At 44.3% G+C, this 20,060-nt stretch overlaps 1 protein-coding gene across 1 annotated transcript in view; it reads right to left on the bottom strand.

Moving 5' to 3' along the window:
• LOC144527079 (sodium/potassium/calcium exchanger 3-like) overlaps window positions 1-20,060 on the bottom strand; it is an 88,225-nt gene that overhangs the window by 31,688 nt on the left and 36,477 nt on the right. The window contains exon 3 of the mRNA XM_078264952.1: window positions 3,604-3,680. Coding sequence (XP_078121078.1) covers window positions 3,604-3,680 — 77 coding nt within the window. The remainder of the gene's footprint in view (window positions 1-3,603; window positions 3,681-20,060) is intronic.

Here is a 20,060-nt window from a genome sequence, read left to right as displayed (position 1 = left end):
TTGCACATTCAGGAAGTGCCATGTGTTCAGTGCTGTAGTTTTATGTATCCAATTTATTTAGTATTAGAGCACTGCAGAATGTTTTGTTTTTGAAGCTTGAAAAGCTTTGAATTAAATATCCTATATGGCTTTAATAGAAAAATGTATTTGACGCATCGTGATGCATCGGGATGCATCGAGATATCGAATCGAAAACATGATAATTGTAATCGAATCGGGAGATCAGTGAAGATTCACACCTCTATCTAGCTAGCTGTCTGGATTTACCCTGCAGAGATCTGAGGAGCAGTTTAACCATAGTCCTCAGAAATCCACTGGAGTTTAAAATGCCAACAGAAAGGAAGCCCAAGGCAATGGATATCCGGCCTAAATGAATCCGGCGGATATCCCGGTGGCAACGGATCAATCCCAGAAGTGGAACGTCAAGGATAAAGGTTTTGGAAACCTTAAAAACAAATATACACGTATAAAACAATAATGGGCCTAACACTCACCCTTGAGGAACTTGAAGTAACTTCAATAATAAAAACCCTTCCAAATGTCTTCCGTGACACATTGACTGTAACTAATCTACCGTATGAAAGGTTTTTAATGATGTATATTACTGATGTGTTTATTTCCCTGGTGTACTATTAATACAAACCTACCACATGCAACCTTACCTTGGCATCACATAATACATAAAACAAAGAGCACGGAGAGAAGACAGATTGGAGATGAAAGACAGACAGCGATGATCAAGAGAGAAAATGGCAGGTAGTGACGACGGACTGACGGGGAAGGTGTAAACAACGGAATGCCATGAATATCCTTAAACTTTGTAATAATGAAGCCCTTCAAAGACCTGCTTAAAGCAAGAATGGCACGGAGAGTGAATATTCCTCTTTCCTTTATGCTCAGTACTGAGTCACATTTGACTTTGCAACAGGAGCTCTCCTATTTCCTGTTTCTGAAAGCAGGTGAGAGTCACAGGGAATCCTGATAACTGGGCTTAATCCTGATTCAGATTTGAGGTAGAGATGGAGGGAAAAGCTGTCATCACTAGCTCAAGCCTACTTAAGCTATGAGTGAACATAGCGTGCATCCCAAATGTAAATTTGTGTGCATGTTTTTATCTTGCGTGTAGTTGTGTTTTGTGTTTTTGAGAGCAAATCTTTTCTGAGAAGTGATGATTAATGAGCTGTGCAGAGTTGGGGGGGGTAAAGCTGTCAAGGGAACAGCAGCTGGAAGTAAAATACTGTGATATTAAAATTCAGCTCTAACACAAAGCGTGTGTTTCTGTCTCCAAGCCGAATCCAATACCACATACATGATCATTGACAATCTCTGACTGACAGTGGAATCAGTTCACAGCAGCTTCACTTCACAAGATAAAGACGGCATATCCAGGGTTTAAATCAGCATCCCTGAACCGAGATCATATGCTGCTACAGGTGCAGCATAATGCAGACAACATAAGCCCCACGCTGACATGACATCTGTTCTGTAATTTTTGAATAGCATTTTCAGATTTTAAGTTTTGTTTTGTTTTTATGATTTGACTTCACAGGGAATATATATTAGAGCCTGCACTGTAGCAGGAACATAATCAGGTACTGTAGGCATACTGTCTGATTAACAGACCCAAACGGAATCTGTGGAATTTCAGCGGCGATCCTGTGGAATTTAGCGGACTGATTTTCTGCTTTGGGTGGAGATGTGTTAAAGGAGAATTCCGGTCGATTTCAACACGTAGCTCTATTGTTTGTAAATTTGGAGTGCTGTCAGTAGCGAGAAAAACTAAAACAATCGGTGCTGCCTATACCGTGTTAATCCTCCTGCTAGAGTTAGCAGCCAACAGGCTTAAACAGGGCAAGTTTTAAACTAGTTTTTAGCCTCTAAACAACTATTCTCTGTGCCAAATTTGAGGGAAAAAAATCCCTCCAGGGGTTCCTGAGACAGCGTTCACAAGAATAGGAAGGACAACCCGAAAACAAGATGTCTCCAGCCCAGTGAATAAAGACCATTCGGATTGCTAATAAAGAATGTGAGATGCAGGCTCCGGAAAAGGCTAGTAAGGTCTTAAGGTCCTTACGAGTATTTGGTAACACTTTATTTGAAGGGGTGTGCATAAGACTGACATGACACCGTCATAACTATGACATGAGGGGTGGCTTGTGGCTTGTGGTCCGGAGGTAAAATGGTTGCCCCACAACCACAAGGTTAGCGTTAGGGTTGGGTTGACATTAAGCAAGACATTTGATTTGACAGAGATTTGGCTTCATGTGTTAGCATCACATCACATTAACCTGTGATTAACGCTCAACATATTAACAGTTTCCATAGTCGTTAGTTGCAGCCCTAGTTTTATACCTTTCTTTAAAAGGCACTTGACTAATAAATCAGGTTTTCATATGGCATATTATGTTGAGTATGAGGAGAAATTGTCACTGCTTTTATTTAGCTTGTTCTCTGGTTTACTTCCTACAAAACTGTTTGAGGGAATTTTTGTGGTTGTATTGCATGTTAGTTCAAACACATGTAGTCACGGTGGGCAATCTTATTTCCTCAGTTCTGGCCCATTTTCTCTTTTACCAAAAAATAGAATGGTGGAAAGATATAACAGCATTACAACTATACAACAACCTCTGCAGATAGAAGCCCTGATTGTCTTTCCTGAAACTCACAGAATGTTGTTCTCTGCAAAAAACCAAGTACGCTAAAACCTGCTGTGAAATGAGATATAGAGTACATTTTTTTAAAGGTTAGACATCACAGGGAAATAGTTTGTGATGATATACTGTATTTTGTTGGCTTTTTTTGTTATTTTAATATCTAAGCATCCTATAAAAAGGTTACTTCCATTTGCCCTTCTGCAGAAGGAAAAGGCTTACTCAGAGGGGGGGCGCACTGTAAGAAGTGACATTGCCTATAATGCCAGAAACATACTGGAAAAATGGTCCATTCTGTATCTTAGTGCCCTGTTTATACACAGCAAAGTTCCCCGGAGATGCTGCTCTGCTGGCATGATCTTCCATTACAGTCAGCCCCCCCCTCCCCCCAGAGACTATCAGCACAACCCAACATGGGTCATCATGCCATGTGCCAGTCATATAAGAGTGACGGCAGAGAGGGGCTCCGTCGTAGCCTTGTCCCTGCATATTGACCCCTGCTGGGCCATGCTGGATAGGCCAGTGGAGCTGGTCATGCATGTGCTGAACCAATACTGCCAGAGGAGAGGAGAAGAGAAGAGAGGAGAAGAGAAGTTTTAACAGTCCCTTTATTGGACCATTTTCAGAGAAGAATCACAATCACAACAATCAAAACCAAGTCAAGAAAAGAAAAAAAACACAACAAAACCTGTCAAACAAATAAAAATGTGCTTTCTTAATAAAAAATTATTCTCCATCCTTCCCCACAGAACATAACCCTTCTCTCCCCCCCCACCCCCCCATCTTCCCCTCTGGCAGGGGGGAAATGAATTGTCGCTGATCCAGACTAGTATTTGCTGACATTTGTTGATGTGATGTAAAAGGTCACTTGGGCAATTATTCACAGTGTCACATGTCAACACACACGCACCCGCACATGAATGCAGAGTTGTATACTTGAAGGTAAACTTACACAAAGGACATGCAGCGCCACAGCTCCTTCTGTTCTCTCCTTGTGTGTGAACAGGTCTGTAGGGAACTCGTGCAGAGCTGGAAGAGACAGACACATATGGTTAGAACAGTTCATGTATGTGTGTGTTTCTGCAGAGCGTGGTACAGTACAGGGAACATGTTTCCAATGCACAGCAGAGAGGTCAGCCCTATGGGAAAAGAAACCCATTGAACTCATGTGTACTGACAAGGAGCTTTGGCCAGAGAAGACCTTTCCCTTGTGTGTGACAGTCAAACTGTGCCCTGCCAAGGTCTGTGTATGAGCACCTCTGAGAGCGACAAGAGGAGACTAGGGAACTGGAAAAAGAGAGCACTAGGAGGACAAAGCGAGGGCAAAGAGGAGAGAGAGCATTTTAAAAAATAGAGCGAGGGATATTTAGGGTATGGCAAGTGGGATGGAGGGCAAAGGAGAAAAAAGGGAAAAGGGTGGTGGTGGTGGTTTAACCGCAATGTGCAAACTGCACTTCTCTGCATGGGAATGTGTGCCCAATTGAGCTAGAGATGGAGAGCACAAGATTGAAAGAAACGTGGAAAGTTGGCAGACGGAGAGTGTGTGAAAGAAAACAGACAGAAAAAAAGAGGCCTGAGTTATTCTACCCCCTCTCCATGGCTTCTTGACTTCCTCCCCTCTCTCAGCCTTACAGTCACAGCCAGTGACAGGCGCTTGGCTGCCGTAGAGTGCTGAGGAACCTTTGCCTCTCACCCCTGAAGCATCAAGTCACCCGTGTCATCATTTCCTCCCACACAAATCAGGAGCCCATTCACAGGCCACTGCTAACATCTGTTACATATTCCAGTACCTATACTAGTCCAGCCAGGCACAGAGTTGGGCTTAATCAGAATCAGAAATATGTAATTGACCGGCACATGGGGGAGGGGGGACTACTCTCTACCATCACCAATGTGTAGCACCCACCTGGGGTGATGCATGGCAGCCTTACGACGCCAGACGCTCACCACACATCAGCCTGGTAGAGAGGGACAGGAACATGTTTTTAGCGGTGGGGGAAACCAGAGCACCGGCGCACCCGGGGGAAAGCCACGCAGACATGGGGAGAACATGCAAACTCCACACAGAAAGGCCCCGGAGGACCACGGTTCGAACCCGGTACCTTCTTGCTGTAAGGCCACAGTGCTAACCATTAGGTGCTACAGTTATAGTACTTACGGGAAACAACGACAAGAAGGTGACTGTGGAAGACATACGTAAGACATCTGGCCAGAGTTGTTGACAATTCAGAGGAGTACTCTGATCACACAAACAGACCAAAACACGTTACAATATGGTTGTGTGTGTATGTTGAATATTGTGTGAAAGTGACTGTTGGTTCCAGGGTCCAAAATTAACTTTTTTTGTCCACCAGCAAAATGGCTAGTGAATGTTAAAATTTTACCAGCCACTCAATACATTACCATTGTTTTTTGGGTAGTCAGTGAAAAGAAATGTACCAGCCACTTTAAGCATTAAGCTGGTAAATTGGGCTTATTTTGGAGCCTGGTTGGTTCTGTCTGTTTGTGTGACACAATTGTAATGCGAACCATCCTGGTTAAATAAAGGGCAAATGAAATACTTCAATGAGATGGAACATTAAAATCATTGTCAACACACTACAGTACAATCCATATTTTCACAGGAGGAGTTTGAAGTGATGAAAATAAGTTATTTTTAATGGAAAGTGGAAAAGAAATGGAGCAAAGCAGAGTGGTGCATTGAGCTAAATGCTAACTTCAGCATACTAACATACTGACAATGAAACATGCTAACATGCTTATGTTTTGCAGATGAACAATATCGTTGTTACCATTATGTATATATTTAGAATGTCAACATATTATAGGACATTTGCTGACTAATGTTATTAGTGTTGCATGTATTCTGTCTAACACCAAAGTGCTGGACAAAGTGAAGTTTTGACCTGATAATGATGTCCAATTGTCATTGACCTGGGAATGAAAACGGGCTGCACACCCTGCACGCTCTTTGTTGACACCCAGAAACGTCCCGCAGACAGAAAAATATGAAGTAAAGAGAGAAACCAGGCAGTGGGCAGGGTACACACACTGCTACACACTTCTAGTGGGTGGGTCATAAGTGATGATTGAAAATGATTACTTTTGTATTCGTCTTAACACAGTGTTAGTAAAATACTGCATATTATACCTTTAACTAATTACTTCTAAACTACATTTTTGAAACACTGCATTAGCCTGGATTGCAGGGCTGCTGCTAATGACAACAGGCTTTTCTAATTGATTACTATAAAAGGACATTAATGCTATCAAAAGCTGTGGGTTTGGAGGATAATTACTAACAGACCGCATCTAGGGCGGGGCAATATATCGATATTATATCAATATCGATATATGAGGCAAGATATCATCTCAGATTTTGGATATCGTAATATTGCGATATGACACAAGTGTTGTCTTGTCCAGGCTGCATTACAGTAAAGTGATTTTTCTGAACTTACCAGACTGTTCTAGCTGTTCTATTATTTGCCTTTATCCACTCAGTCATTATATCCATATTCAACCCAGTCTCACGGCAGTTCATGAAATGGTCACTTTATTTAATCTATTGAGTCGTGTACACGGACACGTTAATGTCGTTTATTTCGTGGTGGTCAGCACGTATTTTAAACTAATGTCCCGCGTGTGACGTGTCCTTTCCCCGTTGTTCTTTTCCTAAACACAACCATCCCGTTGTTGTCCCGCATCCCCCAGAGGCCGCGGATCGTGTCCCGGCGTGTGACGTTAACTTTCCCCGTTCTTCTTTTTCTAAACACAAGGGTCCCGTTGTTGTCCCGCGTCCCCCAGAGACCGCGGATCGTGTCGCGGCGTGTGACGTTAACTTTCCCCGTTGTTCTTTTTCTAAACCCAACCTCCGTTTAGATGCTTGCCATTATGAGCTGACCACCACGAAATAAACGAGATTAACATGTCCGTGTACACGAATCAATAGATTAAAAATAACGTGACCATTTCACAAACTGCCTTGAGACCGTGATGCCATATTACTGATGATTATTTATCAAAAATCTCACTGTGTAACTGTGTAAATATTTTGTGAAAGCACAAATAGTCAGCCCTACAATATCGCCGCGATATCGATATCGATGTATTTGGTCAAAATATGGTGATATTTGATTTTCTCCATATCGTCCAGCTCTAACTGCATCTCTTATGAAATGGACTAACTAAGTAGTAGTATGAGAGTGAGGAGTGACAGGAAACACAGAGACAGAGAGGGGATGATGACATGAGACAAAGGTTTGAATCAGGAACATCAAGGTTGCATGGTGTGCGTCTTACAGAGTGTGGGGATGCCTTCTGCATCACTCACACCCACTCGAGAGACAGTAAGGCTAACCATAAGTGGAATGAATGAATAAACCGAGTGAGTAAGGAGTAGTTGAGTTGTTTATCATTCCACCTTCATTTAGTCACTCTAATTTCAGTCTAAACTCCTTCACAACATGTTGCAGAAGGAAGAGGGGAGCACAAAGAATAGTTCACTACTTTCCCACTCTTTTCTCCCACTCTCCCTCCCGTTTTGTACTCTGTTGACCTATTTGCATCTACAGCATCTCGCTGTTTGAGTGGCTGCAGTCCTCCTCTGCACTATGTTCCACTGATAAACCTTCTTAAGTCTAACCCAATGCAGAGCAGCCTGTAAAAAAGACACAGAGGGTACGAAGCAGCCCGAGCAGACGGCCATCTCACAGCGACAGCTGGATGTGTTTAATATTTACTGTTACATGCCGGTGTTAGCTAGCTCAAACTCAATCCAGCCGAAATGCCAGGCTAGTGTGTGAAGGGAAACAACAAGCAGCTCTCATGACATGAATGAGGGCTTAATGTAGAAAGCAGCAATGCCAAAAAGACCATGATACATTATGGTGGTGATGGCGCAGTGGATATGACACATGCCTTTGGTGTGGGAGATCTGGGATCAGTTCCCACTAAGATACATCAACCAATGTGTCCCTGAGCAAGACACTTAATCCCTAGTTGTTCCAGAGGCGTGTGGCCTCTGACCTATATAGCAATTGTAAGTCGCTTTCAGCTAAATGACATGGATTGTAATGTAATAATAAGAGTGAAAGAAAAGACTGAAAAAGAAAGACTTAAAAAATGTAACAAAATTAGCAGAATGCTGACGCTGACTCTGAATTCTTCAAAGAGCCTGCAGATAAAAACCCTAGTGCTAATTATGTTCTAAGAAGCATGAAGCCCAATTTCCCATGAGAAGTAGTAAGTACATGTGCGGATGTGATGCAGAACCGCATACTCCCACAAGAAACCCACTGAGCCTTCATGAAAACAAGGTGTTTAATACCACGCTCAAAGGTTCCACTTCTCAGCACCTCGCTCTCGCTAAATGTGAATCAGAAACACATGCTCACCATGTCACACTGCTGTGTAAATATGTCCTATGTCTGTAATAACGTTTAGATTGGGTTTTTTCATATATTACAGAAAACAGAGACACATATGAGAAGACAAAAAACAGACAAAGTAGAAAAAAAGGACATAAAAGAAACAGGGCATATTTAACTCTGAGGTCTAAGACATTTTTTTCCTATCTTTTGTTCGCCTGGTCTCCTTGTGTAATATTGCTTACACCTAATATTGCTGTAATATATCTGGAGATATTGAAACGTCGTTGATAGGCACACACTGACAAACATAACTCCTGATCTGCAAGTATCGGAAGAATTGTGAAGAGAGAACATGTTTTTTAACTGAGTAAATTAGGCAAATTGCTTGTAAATGTACTAATCTTTCAAGGTGACTATACCTTTTAGCCTCCAACTGTCAGACACATCTAAGATGGATGGGGGGAATGCAGGATTATGATATACTGGGGTATGAATAGAAGTGTCTGCAGCCCCTCCTAATTTGCTGCCAATTTCTCAAGCAATTCAAAATGATGAAGTTATTCACCTTAGTATTTGCAGGAGATATGGGTAATGAGAAAAGGAGTGTTGGAAGAGAGATGTTTTTAACGTCAGTCTTTTCAATGGAAACCCAAGGGGGAGTCTCAGCAGATAGGTCTAGTAATAATGCATGGTTTATGTAAATTAGTTTTTGATAGTCTGTGAACTTCTGGAACTTCTGGATCTCATCTTTTACCTTGTGATGACCTAACATACAGCTGAGAAAGCACAGAGTATCTATAAGGGGCGTGCAAAGAAAGCGATTCATATTCGTATCGCGATTCAAGCTCCACCGATTCAAAATCGATTCATATTTTTCATTTTGTAATGGCGTGTATACTATTGTCCTGAAATGTGTTTAGCTCGCCATTCCCATAGATGGCGCTGCGTCGAATTCACACTGACGCCTGGGCACTTGTTATAATCAAAAGAAGAACGAGTGCAGCAGAAGTAGTTTAGTCGGCGCAAACAATGGCCAACCTCACAGGAAGAATTATTCAACCTGTTCCATCCTCATTGAAGGCGAGAGTTTGGGCACATTTCGGCTTTTATAACCTCGAGGGGGAGAAGGAACTTGATAGGAATCATGTTATATGCAGGCTTTGCAAAGCGAAAGTTAAGTATTTTGGAAACACCACAAACTTGAGAACTCAAATGGTACGCCATCACCCAGAGATTAACATTAAAAACGTGGACGAACAACAACCTAAAGTACCTAACATGCCGGTCAACCAACGCACTCTCTTTCAATGCTCTAAACTCCCACCGAACTCTGAACGAAAAGCTCTTTTTATTTAACAGTTTTATTTTATACTTGAATTAAATGTATTTGAAAGCTGGCCAAAGCTTTGCACTTTGCAGTTTTTAGTTGCAAACATTTTTATTTTTGTATGAAGAAATATCAGAATCAGAATCAGAAAAGCTTTATTGCCAAGTACGTTTTTTACACATACAAGGAATTTGTTTTGGTGTTGTAGGTGCATGTCACACATTCTCTAAAATAAGTTAAACAAGCAGGTTAAACAGAACAAACAATATAAGTATAAATATATATATATACACACACAGAATGTATTAAAAATAAGAGAGTAATAGTTAAGATAAAAAGAGCAGATTAAGTACAGTGGCATGAAGAGCCAGAGGGGGGGGGTGTGGAGAGAGTCAGGGTGGTTTCCGGGCCTTGTTGATAAGGCTAGTGGCAGAGGGGAAAAAACTTGTCCTTGTGACGTGAGGTTTTGGTCCTGATGGACCTCAGCCTCCTGCCAGAGGGGAGTGTCTCAAAGAGTTTGTTGCCGGGTTGGGAGGGGTCAGCCACAATCTTTCCAGCACGCTTCAGAGTCCTGGTGGCGTAAAGGTCCTGGAGCGGCGGCAGATTGCAGCCAATCACCTTCTCAGCTGACCGAATGACACGCTGCAGTCTGCCCTTGTCCTTGGCTGTGGCAGCAGCGTACCAGATGGTGATGGAGGATGTGAGGATGGACTGAATGATGGCTGTGTAGAAGTGCACCATCATTGTCTTTGGCAGGTTGAATTTCTTCAGCTGCCGCAGGAAGTACATCCTCTGTTGTGCTTTCTTGACAAGGGAGCTGATGTTCAGCTCCCACTTGAGGTCCTGGGAGATGATAGTTCCCAGGAAGCGGAAAGACTCCACAATGTTAATTGTGGAGCCACAGAGGGTGATGGGGGGCAGGTGGGGCTGAGTTCCTCCTGAAGTCCACAACCATCTCCACTGTCTTTAGAGCATTGAGCTCTAGGTTGTTTTGCTTGCACCACTTCACCAGGTGGTCAGCCTCCGACCTGTAGGCGGACTCGTCTCCATCAGAGATGAGTCCGATGAGGGAGGTGTCGTCCGCAAACTTCAGAAGCTTGACAGACTGGTGACTGGAGGTGCCGCTGTTGGTGTACAGGGAGAAGAGCAGAGGAGAAAGAACGCAGCCCTGAGGGGATCCGGTGCTGATGGTCTGTGAGTCGGAGAAGTCTTTCCCCAGCTTCACATGCTGCTTCCTGTCAGACAGGAAGTCAGTGATCCACCTGCAGTTGGAGTCAGGCACACCAAGCTGGGAGAGTTTCTCCTGAAGCAGAGCGGGGATGATGGTGTTAAAGGCAGAGCTGAAGTCCACAAACAGGATCCTGGCGTAGGTTCCTGCAGAGTCCAGGTGCCGGAGGATGTAGTGTAGGGCCAGGTTGACTGCATCGTCTACAGACCTATTGGCTCTGTAGGCAAACTGCAGGGGGTCCAGGAGGGGGTCGGTGATGGCTTTGAGGTGAGAAAGCACAAGGCGCTCAAAGGACTTCATAACCACAGAGGTCAGGGCGACGGGTCTGAAGTCATTAAGTCCTGTGGTCCTTGGCTTCTTGGGAACAGGGATGATTGTTGAGGACTTGAAGCAGGCTGGCACGTGACATGTCTCCAGTGAGGTGTTGAAAATGTCTGTGAACACTGGAGACAGCTGGTCAGCGCAGTGCTTCAAGCTAGATGGGGAGACAGCATCCGGTCCAGCAGCTTTCCTGGGGTTCTGTCTTCTGAACAGTCTGTTGACGTCTTCCTCATTGATGGAGAGAATCATCACTGAAGTGGGTGGGAAGGTGGAGGGGGGGACCTTTAAGGTGGGGGAGGTGGAGGTGATGCACTGTAGCTGGAGCTGTTGGGAGGTGTCGCGGGGGATGGTGTCAGGGAAGACCCTTTGTTGGGAGGTGTTGAGGGGGATGGTGTCAGGACCGACCCATTGTCCATCAAAGCGACAGTAGAAGTCGTTCAGGTCGTTGGCAAGGCGTCGGTCGTTGGTGGAGTGGGAGACTTTGGGCTTGAAGCTGGTGATCTGTTTGAGCCCTCTCCAGACAGAAGCAGAGTCGTTCGCTGAGAACTGGTGTTGGAGTTTCTCAGAGTACCGTTGTTTAGCCTCTTTCACCGCCTTGCTAAACTTGTACTTTGCTTCTTTAAGTCTGTCTTTGTCCCCACTCCTGAACGCGTCTGCCTTATCCAACCTTAGCCTTCTGAGTTTGGCTGTGAACCAGGGTTTGTCATTGTTGAAACTCACCCTGGTGCATGATGGAACACAGCAGTCCTCACAGAAGCTGATGTATGACGTCACAGCCTCTGTGTACTCATCCAGACTGTTGGTTGCAGTCCTGAAAACATCCCAGTCAGTGGAGTCCAAACACGACTGGAGATCCTCCACAGCCTCACTGGTCCACTTCCTTGATGTCCTCACTACAGGTTAGCAGAGCTTAAGTTTCTGCCTGTAGGCGGGGATCAGCTGGACCATGACGTGGTCAGATAGTCCCAGTGCAGCACGGGGGACGGCGTGATAAGCATCCCTGACTGTGGTGTAACAGTGATCCAGAATGTTCTCCTCTCTGGTCGGGCATTTAATATGCTGTCTATATTTAGGTAGTACATGAGTGAGGTTTCCTTTGTTAAAGTCTCCAAGGACAATAACTAGGGAGTCCGGGTTGGTCCGCTCCACACACAGTATCTGGTCGGCGGGCATGCGCTGTGCGTCCTGCACGTTGGCCTGCGGCGGCATGTAAACACCAACCAGAATGAATGAATGGAACTCACGGGGTGAATAAAAAGGCTTACAGTTTATGATGAAAGATTCCAGGTCAGGAGAACAATGCTGCTGGATCACTGTCACGTCGTTGCACCAACCGCTGTTGATGTAGAAACAGATTCCTCCACCTTTAGTTTTGCCGGAGAGGTCCGTGTCTCTGTCCGGTCTGTAGAGTTGGAAGCCTGCCAGCTGCAGCGCAGAGTCCGGTATTAATCCACAGAGCCACGTCTCCGTGAAGCACAAAACAGCAGATGAAGAAAAGTCCCTGTTTCCCCCCAACAGCAGTTGTAATTATTCCAGTTTGTTGGGCAGTGAACGCATGTTAGAGAGAAATATGCCCGGTAACGGTGTGCGTAATCCTCGCTGGCGGAGACGCACCAGCGCACCGGCCCGTTTCCCTCTCCTCCGACGTTTTACTGCGTGAGCAAAGGTGAGCGCACCTTTGACTAGAATGTCCAAAATTTCCAGTGTAGGGAGAAGAAAAGTAGGAAATAAATCCTCTGGCGTTGTTCCCCTGATGTTCAAGAGCTCTTCTCTGGAGAAAGAGATCCGGGTACCATCGCAAAAAACAAAGTTAAAACACAAAACAAAACAAAACAATGCACACAGACACACCGAGTCGACCGTCTGCGGCGCCATCTTAGATCTAAAAGTAATATAAGTATATAAGTAATATCAAACTACATTTAATTTGTTGTGTTTCTTTTCTTTTAAATTGTAAGTCTACTGCATTCACATGAGAAACGTAACTACATTTACATACTGTGAATCTTTTTTTGAATCGAAAATCGTTTTTGAATCGAAAATTGAGCCTAAAAATCGATATTGAAACGAATCGTGACATTTTCTGAATCGTGCACCCCTAGTATCTATGTACAGTAATTTAACACATTCACTAGTCCTCCATGTGTTTCCATGTGTCAGGAGGTGACTGTAAGGGCGTTTTCACACCTATAGTTTGCTCTGGTCCGAATCAGTTGATGATGATTGGAGCAATTTGCCCTTGGTTCGGTTTCGTTTCACACATTGAAAAATCCAAAGCGTAACGCAGATTGCAAAGCACACCTGACCACAGGAGCCGTTAAGCTCAGCCTTGCAGTGTACACAATTGGTGCTGTTTGTGGTCGGATCCCGTTCTCACCACAAACAAACCGCTCCAGAGTTGGACTGAAAGCATACAGAGATCACCTCATGAAGCAGGTCTCGGTACACTTGTTTGGTCCACTTTTGGTGCACATCCGAGTGCAATTGCTGCATTCACACCTGCCCAAACGAACCGCACCAAGGAGAAAAACCAACTCTAGTGTGATTCAACCGGACTAAATGAGGCTGGTGTGAAAGCCCCCTAAGTGACTCAGTTTACAGAGTCTCAAACTTTAATAATTTCATTATACATGTAGGCTACGCAGGTTTTATAGATATTTCTAGTTTTGGAATTGTGTAGAAATCCCTTGAATGACCTGAACTGAGATTTTACTGACTCCAGTGTGACCACATCAACACAATCTTACTCTTCCTTAAACCTTCCATCATGTAGAGCACACTTTTCCCGACATTAGTGTTGACGAACTGACCGAAGAGCCGGTTAATTAACCCGACTTGTGTCACTGAACCGGGAGACTCGAGTGCCATATGTCAATGAACCGACTCACTCCTGTTGTTTTCTTTTACTTCATTCGTGCCGTTGTGTGAAGCTGGGATTCTTCTGCTACTGTATGTGTAGTAATCTAGCTCATTAGTGCCTCCACTGGAGTGGTGGTGGTAGAATCAATCAGGAAATGAGCTACCTAGACCGCGCACCAGGCTACTGAACGAGACCGAATGTAACCGTGCAACCGGCCGGCCCGCTCGAGTCATGTAATCAAGCGGTGTCTTGGTTCTCGGCAAGTTTGAGTTATTAACCAAGCCTTGTTTCTGGTGCATCTTAGAGGATTGTGTTCATGGCAATTCACACATTATCGATGGGGAAGTACATCACATACAAATACACGTCATGTTATCTTGGTAGTTATGTTAAGTTAAATGTTAGAGAAGTAAATGTTGCTACATGGTAGGTAGGCTGTCACGACGAGACCGCACACCAGGCTACTGAACGAGACCGTAAGGACCGTAACCGAGGGTACTGCATGAGTCTATTCTCTAAGTTTGAGTTATCAACCGATCCCAGAAGCCTTTATTTCTCGTGCATCTTAGATGATTGTGTACATACAAATTCATAGACTACATTATCGATGGATATCACATACAATTGCACGTCATGTTATCTTAGTAGTATCTTAGTTAAATGTTTGTTACATGGTAAATAGGCTGTCACCAGGAGACCGCGCACCAGGCTACTGAATGAGACCGTAACCGTGCCTAATGCATGAGTGTATGTAATCAAACGGGTGTCTAGGTTCTCGGCAAGTTTGAGTTATCAACCGATAGCAGAAGCCTTTATGTCTCGTGCATTTTAGAATTGTGTTCATGGAAATTCATAGGCTACATTACCAAGGGGAAAGTATTATATCACATACAAACACTAGTAATGTTATCTTGGTAGTTATGTTAAGTTAAATGTTAGAAGTGAATGTTGCTACATGGTAGTTAGACTGTCACGAGGAGACTGCCCACCAGGCTACCGAATGTAACCGTGGCCAGTGCGTGAGTCTAGTGTCGGTCAGTAGGAGTGTGTAAATAGTATGTCGAGACCGAATGTAACTGCAACCGCTCGAGACTTCTGCGGTGTCTTGGTTCCTGGCGGGGGAACGCGATCACCCCCCGCCGCCGAGGGCACGCGAACTGGTGACTGAATCTATTAACTCGGTTGGCCAACCAACGACCGTCTGGTTGAACTGACTCATGTAAAAGAGTCGGTTGTCCCATCACTACCCGACATGTCTCACTTTAAGCATTCATACAGTTACACACACTGACTCCTGGGAGCTGCCCATTCATGTTCTACTGCTGGTCACTGAGCTGGCTAAGGGTTTAACAGTTCAGACACACTGACAGCAGGGTAGCGCTTTCCTCACACACTGTGCTATACAGAGTCTTCCTGCCAGCTTTGCTCATATCTGATTTTTTTCATGACAGCGTAAATACATGTCACATGGCATTATAACTTTTCCAGCTCTGATTTGGGCCACTTTCACATGTGGTCCAAATCTGTTACAGGTTGGAATATTTTAAAAAGGCATCCTGTCTGGACAGTCAGATCGGCATTCATACAACTCTGACGTCACTCTAGAGCGATCATCGTCACAATTTTGCGCCGAGAACAGCAAACCCCCAGGAACAGCGGCAGGCTTTGATGCAAACATGGGCATAGTGGTCGACGGTGGAATTGCAACGTTTTTTCCCATGGACTTTACATGGCGAAAGACAGGTCTATATATCAGCGATCAACTTACCAGTCAGAACACTTAAATAGTCCTCATTTAAATCATTATGTTTTAAAAGTTGTAACATGCAATAATAGCTGAATCCAGAGTTATATAACTAGGCATAATGAGCGCACATAATGAAGGCAAGCAGACTCACAGGACTGCGCCCGGCTGAGCAACCCTGCACTGCAGGCTCATATGGACGGTTCTCCCGAGTTCCTGTAGCTGTAATAATGGATATAGGCTATGGCTGTTGCGGTGGATCTAATTCATGATGATTTGAAGAGTGGTTCATGTGGATTTTGAAAAGTAACTGATAAATATTTAAAGAAACTTTAACAAACAACATAAGCAGAAAATCTGCTTCAATCTAAAAGAGAAGTTTTTGTATTATTGGAGCACATGGTTGGGAGAGGAAACACTTGTCTTTTGTGACATCCGTAGTGGTGCTAGTTGTCGGCGTGTCCACTGGCGTATCAGAAGTGGTCATTTCGTATTCAAGTCAAGATTTAATGAAGTATTCTTGGGTTGTTTTTGTCAATGCTTATTTTTGGCATAAAAAGTCATGCAGGGGGGTCACAGTATGTCAGATGTCGTACAGCAACCAACCCATTCATTAACACAAGGGCAAATGATCACCAACATATGACTATCTATCAAAAAGAACAAAAGCTAACCAATGAAACGTCTGTTTCACAGTTTAGATAATTCACTTCTTTTTTCAATTTGTGCATCTGAGGAGCCACTTACTCTCACCCTGTTCATACACGTTCATCCAGGACAACCAGGCAAAGACAGGGCGCTTTCAGGTTCAACAAAAGATGCAAACTTGTCTTTTCAGAGTTGCCAGAAGATACCTATGTCCAGTTACTCTACACATACTGTACTTGGTAACCATTGTACAGTTCACAAATTCAAGATTCAGGATTCAATATTCACAGAGCAAAGACAGTATTCCTGCTGCTCCTGGCTCAGTCTGTTTGAATAAGTCTGTAGGTAGTAATCTGATAAATATTAGATCACAATGCCCGTTTCAGGGTTTGGAAAGTCTGTCGAAGTTAATTAACAATTTGTCAGAGCAGAAAAAAATTGTGTGACTAGCACGCTCAAACGTACGCACTCACATCAGTCCACTTTGATCCGTTTCATCAATATCAGCACTCCTGCCTGGGTGCCTGCAGGAATGTGCTTGACTGTATCCGTCTGAACACAAACTCCATAGCAACAGAGTAAGAGTCTCCTTGAGGCGGAGTGTGTTTAAGTGGCAGAAGGGAGAGGTGGGCAAAAATAATAGACTGCTAGCTTTAACCTGAAGGGAGTCGCTCCACTGCTGCAGCCGCTGCTCTGTGGTACACTTGCCATTAGCGATGAAGTTTAATGTACTACATGCAGAGCGCAGGCTGAGATGCGGTGCATTATGTATGATGTTTGGGGATTGGGAAAAAAAAAATACACATGCCTTGGTGTACGATGGGATCGGTTTGGGTGTGTTACGGGTAGTGGACAGTAAAGAGAAGGAGAGCTGACGGGGGAAACTTTTCGTGAGAGAGATACCTAAAATGTGAATTTCACACCTCAGGCAATAATATCTGTTAACAGGCATGTTGAGGAAGCAGGATGTTGGGAAAGCAAAGTGTACTGAAGAAAGAGACAGAAAAAAAAGTGATGTGGTTGGCCCAGGCCCCCAGGAAGTGCGTGGTGGAATTGCATCTCCCGGGCCGTCACGTGATGTCCTCTGGCCCCAAAAGATTTTTTTCTCCCCATAGACTTATATGGCGAAAGACACATCTGTAAATCAGTTGATACCTTTTTTTGAGTATCACAACCCCCGCAAAATGGCTTGTTTTACTATCAGAATTTGGTCTGGTTTATGATCTGGAATTTGGTCTCTAGTGTGCCTGCTCTGTTGGCCGCACAATGCGGAAGTAGTGCAGATCTTCCAGGTAACTTATGGCTCCAATGAAGGCTTCATGCGCCACTGAGCTACTCGCACAGGAATGAACGGGGCTCCGTCACAAACACTGTATCCAAGTCTTATGTATATGTATTGGTTGGCCAGGTAATTAGCACAGTTGTAAGAAAGGTCACTGGGTTGAACCCTTAACAGCTGCTGATGGTGCTCTGACCCCGACTACCCCCACTGTCTGTAGTACGCACACAAAAACACACACTGAACAGCAGATGGAGCAGGACACAAACTCGCATGCAAAGACACACACACACACACACACACACACACACACACACACACACACACACACACACAAAGCCAGTACGTTTTCCATTGTTTCCCTTTCTGTAATCACCCCGGTTTCCCCGTTCTTCTTCACTATGCACAATCAGTGGCAGTCAATGTATCAATCAGCAATCAGGCTTTAGCTTGCTGGGGGACACATTCGGCCTCAGTTTGCTTTCTCCTGTTGAAGCTGACTGCCCGCCTGCTCGCCCACATACCTGCATCATCCCATGCCGGTGTAATTCACCAGGCAATTTGGACGGAGCCACTGTGAGCCACTGAGGGGCTCTGAATGGAGATGTAGCATTACTTCTGTTGCTTGTTGCAGGATCTCTGCGCCACTTTTGCTTTTCCTTTATGCTCCACTGAACACGTTCAGACGCACAAGCGTATCCCGGTAGCTTGTAAAGATTTTGCCAAATCTCTTTTGCTTCCTATATTCATCCTCCTCAGACTCTTATTATATTCTTTCAGGCTTATTCTGCATAATTTCTACTAGCAGTACAGTGTGCTGTAGACTGCGTGGACTATCTTTGATCTCACTCCGGCTTTATTCTTCTATCTAACAAGAGAATTGGGTCATGTTACCTTCAGATTTATTACAGGCATCAAAATCAGAAGGTACAATAGCTGACCCTCAATTTCCACTGGTTGCGGAATGTCTGCGGATCCCCAGTGAGACTTTGAGCTGCAACTAACAATGACATCATGCATTGCCTTGGATACTGTGTTTCAAGATGGTGTCCCAGTCATTCCAATGTCAGATGCTCACTGGGTGCATATTTTGGGCCCATAGAGGATGTGCATTATAGACTTTTTCTAGCCGAGCTAGCTGACTCCCTGCACACATGATTCAAGTAATTTACCTCTATGGCTTCAAAAGTTGGACGATTGGACCCAAAAGATACAATCTTCATAGCACAAAGAGGGACTTGTGTGTGACACTAATAAAAAATGCATTGTAATGTTTTACAGTTGTCTCTTTTGTAATGACGTGCATGGGGGAAAGTTTGCTTGCTTGTTTTTCTCTGATAATGGCTCGACCCGAAAAAGACACTTGGGCGTCTCGTTTCATCCCTTCCAGTGTGTCATATTGGAAGACAACCAATGGTGTATCTGGGATGTGTGGCAAACCAGGGGAAACAGCCAAGCCAATCCGGTACAGGGGGCGGATCCTGTACTCAGATTGGGGGAGGTGATAGAGGAAGTGTATTACCCAGTTCAGGTGCTGCAGCCACTAAGGCACATGGCACTGGTCACACCTGCAGCCCATCAGGGAATTAGGGAAGGCAATAGGCACGTTTGAGATGAACTGCGCCTCGCCTGTGAGGTGGACAAGAGCAGGCGGCAGCAGCCGGGGGCGGTGACAAAAAGGAAGTCACAGATACACTCACATCCTGTTAGGTCCAATTCCGATTTATTAAAATGTTATCAGACCCATATATCAGCTTGTACACAATTTCCAGTTGTTTTTATTATGACAGATTAGCTGTTAAAATGCTCTACTTCTGTTGCTGATGTTAATATACAACAGACTGCAGATGATCCATAATCTGAACAGATTTAGTCTCTCTGACTTCTAAACGTCACTATCAGCCACACAACATGTGCTCTGTACAGACTAAGCCTTTCAATCAGACAAATAGCAATTCAAATCCCTCCAATTCAAAATAAAAAAAGTTTATATTAAACGTCATGTTGAGTCGATTCTGAACCAATCAGCTGTTAGATCAGCTGAGAGCCATGCATTCCCCTGGGTCTTGCAGTCGGTGGAAAGAAACTGCAGTGCCTGTCTTTCAAAACTGCGGCTGCCTTGATCTCGTGAGGTTATCGTTGCCCCACGTGTCCGTCAGAGCAAGTCGGGATCAAGTTGGACACAAATCTAACCGGCATGCATTGGACGGCGATCGCCGGTGATCAATTCTGCGGAGGCTGGCTCATTGGGAACAAGCCTGTTTACTGAGCCAGCTCCATGCAGCAGAGAGAGAAGTTGGGAACAAACAACCAAGCAGGCAACACCTAGCTCTAGCTTCTACTAAGAGCCAGGAAAGGGGACCATCGGGCCAGGAAAAGGACTGACCCTCTCTTTCTTAACCCTCCCAGGACAGTGAAGCAGGCCTGACTTGAGAGACGGCTACATACAGGCCAAAGGAGTTTGACCTACTCCCTTTTCCCCTGAATTATTAAGTAAAAGACACTTTATGTTTAAAGTTATTGGTCTCTGAGTCTATTTTATTGTGACTCTTGCACCCTAGTACCCTGGGTTGCCACAGACGGCTCATGACATTAAAAAGAAATAAAAAGTTTTTTTTTTGTCTTCTCTT

Source organism: Sander vitreus, chromosome 2, assembly GCF_031162955.1.
Source record: "Sander vitreus isolate 19-12246 chromosome 2, sanVit1, whole genome shotgun sequence".
Lineage (NCBI taxonomy): Eukaryota > Metazoa > Chordata > Actinopteri > Perciformes > Percidae > Sander > Sander vitreus.
Note: the sequence above shows the minus strand (reverse complement) of the source record. Positions and strands in the feature narration are given on the sequence as shown.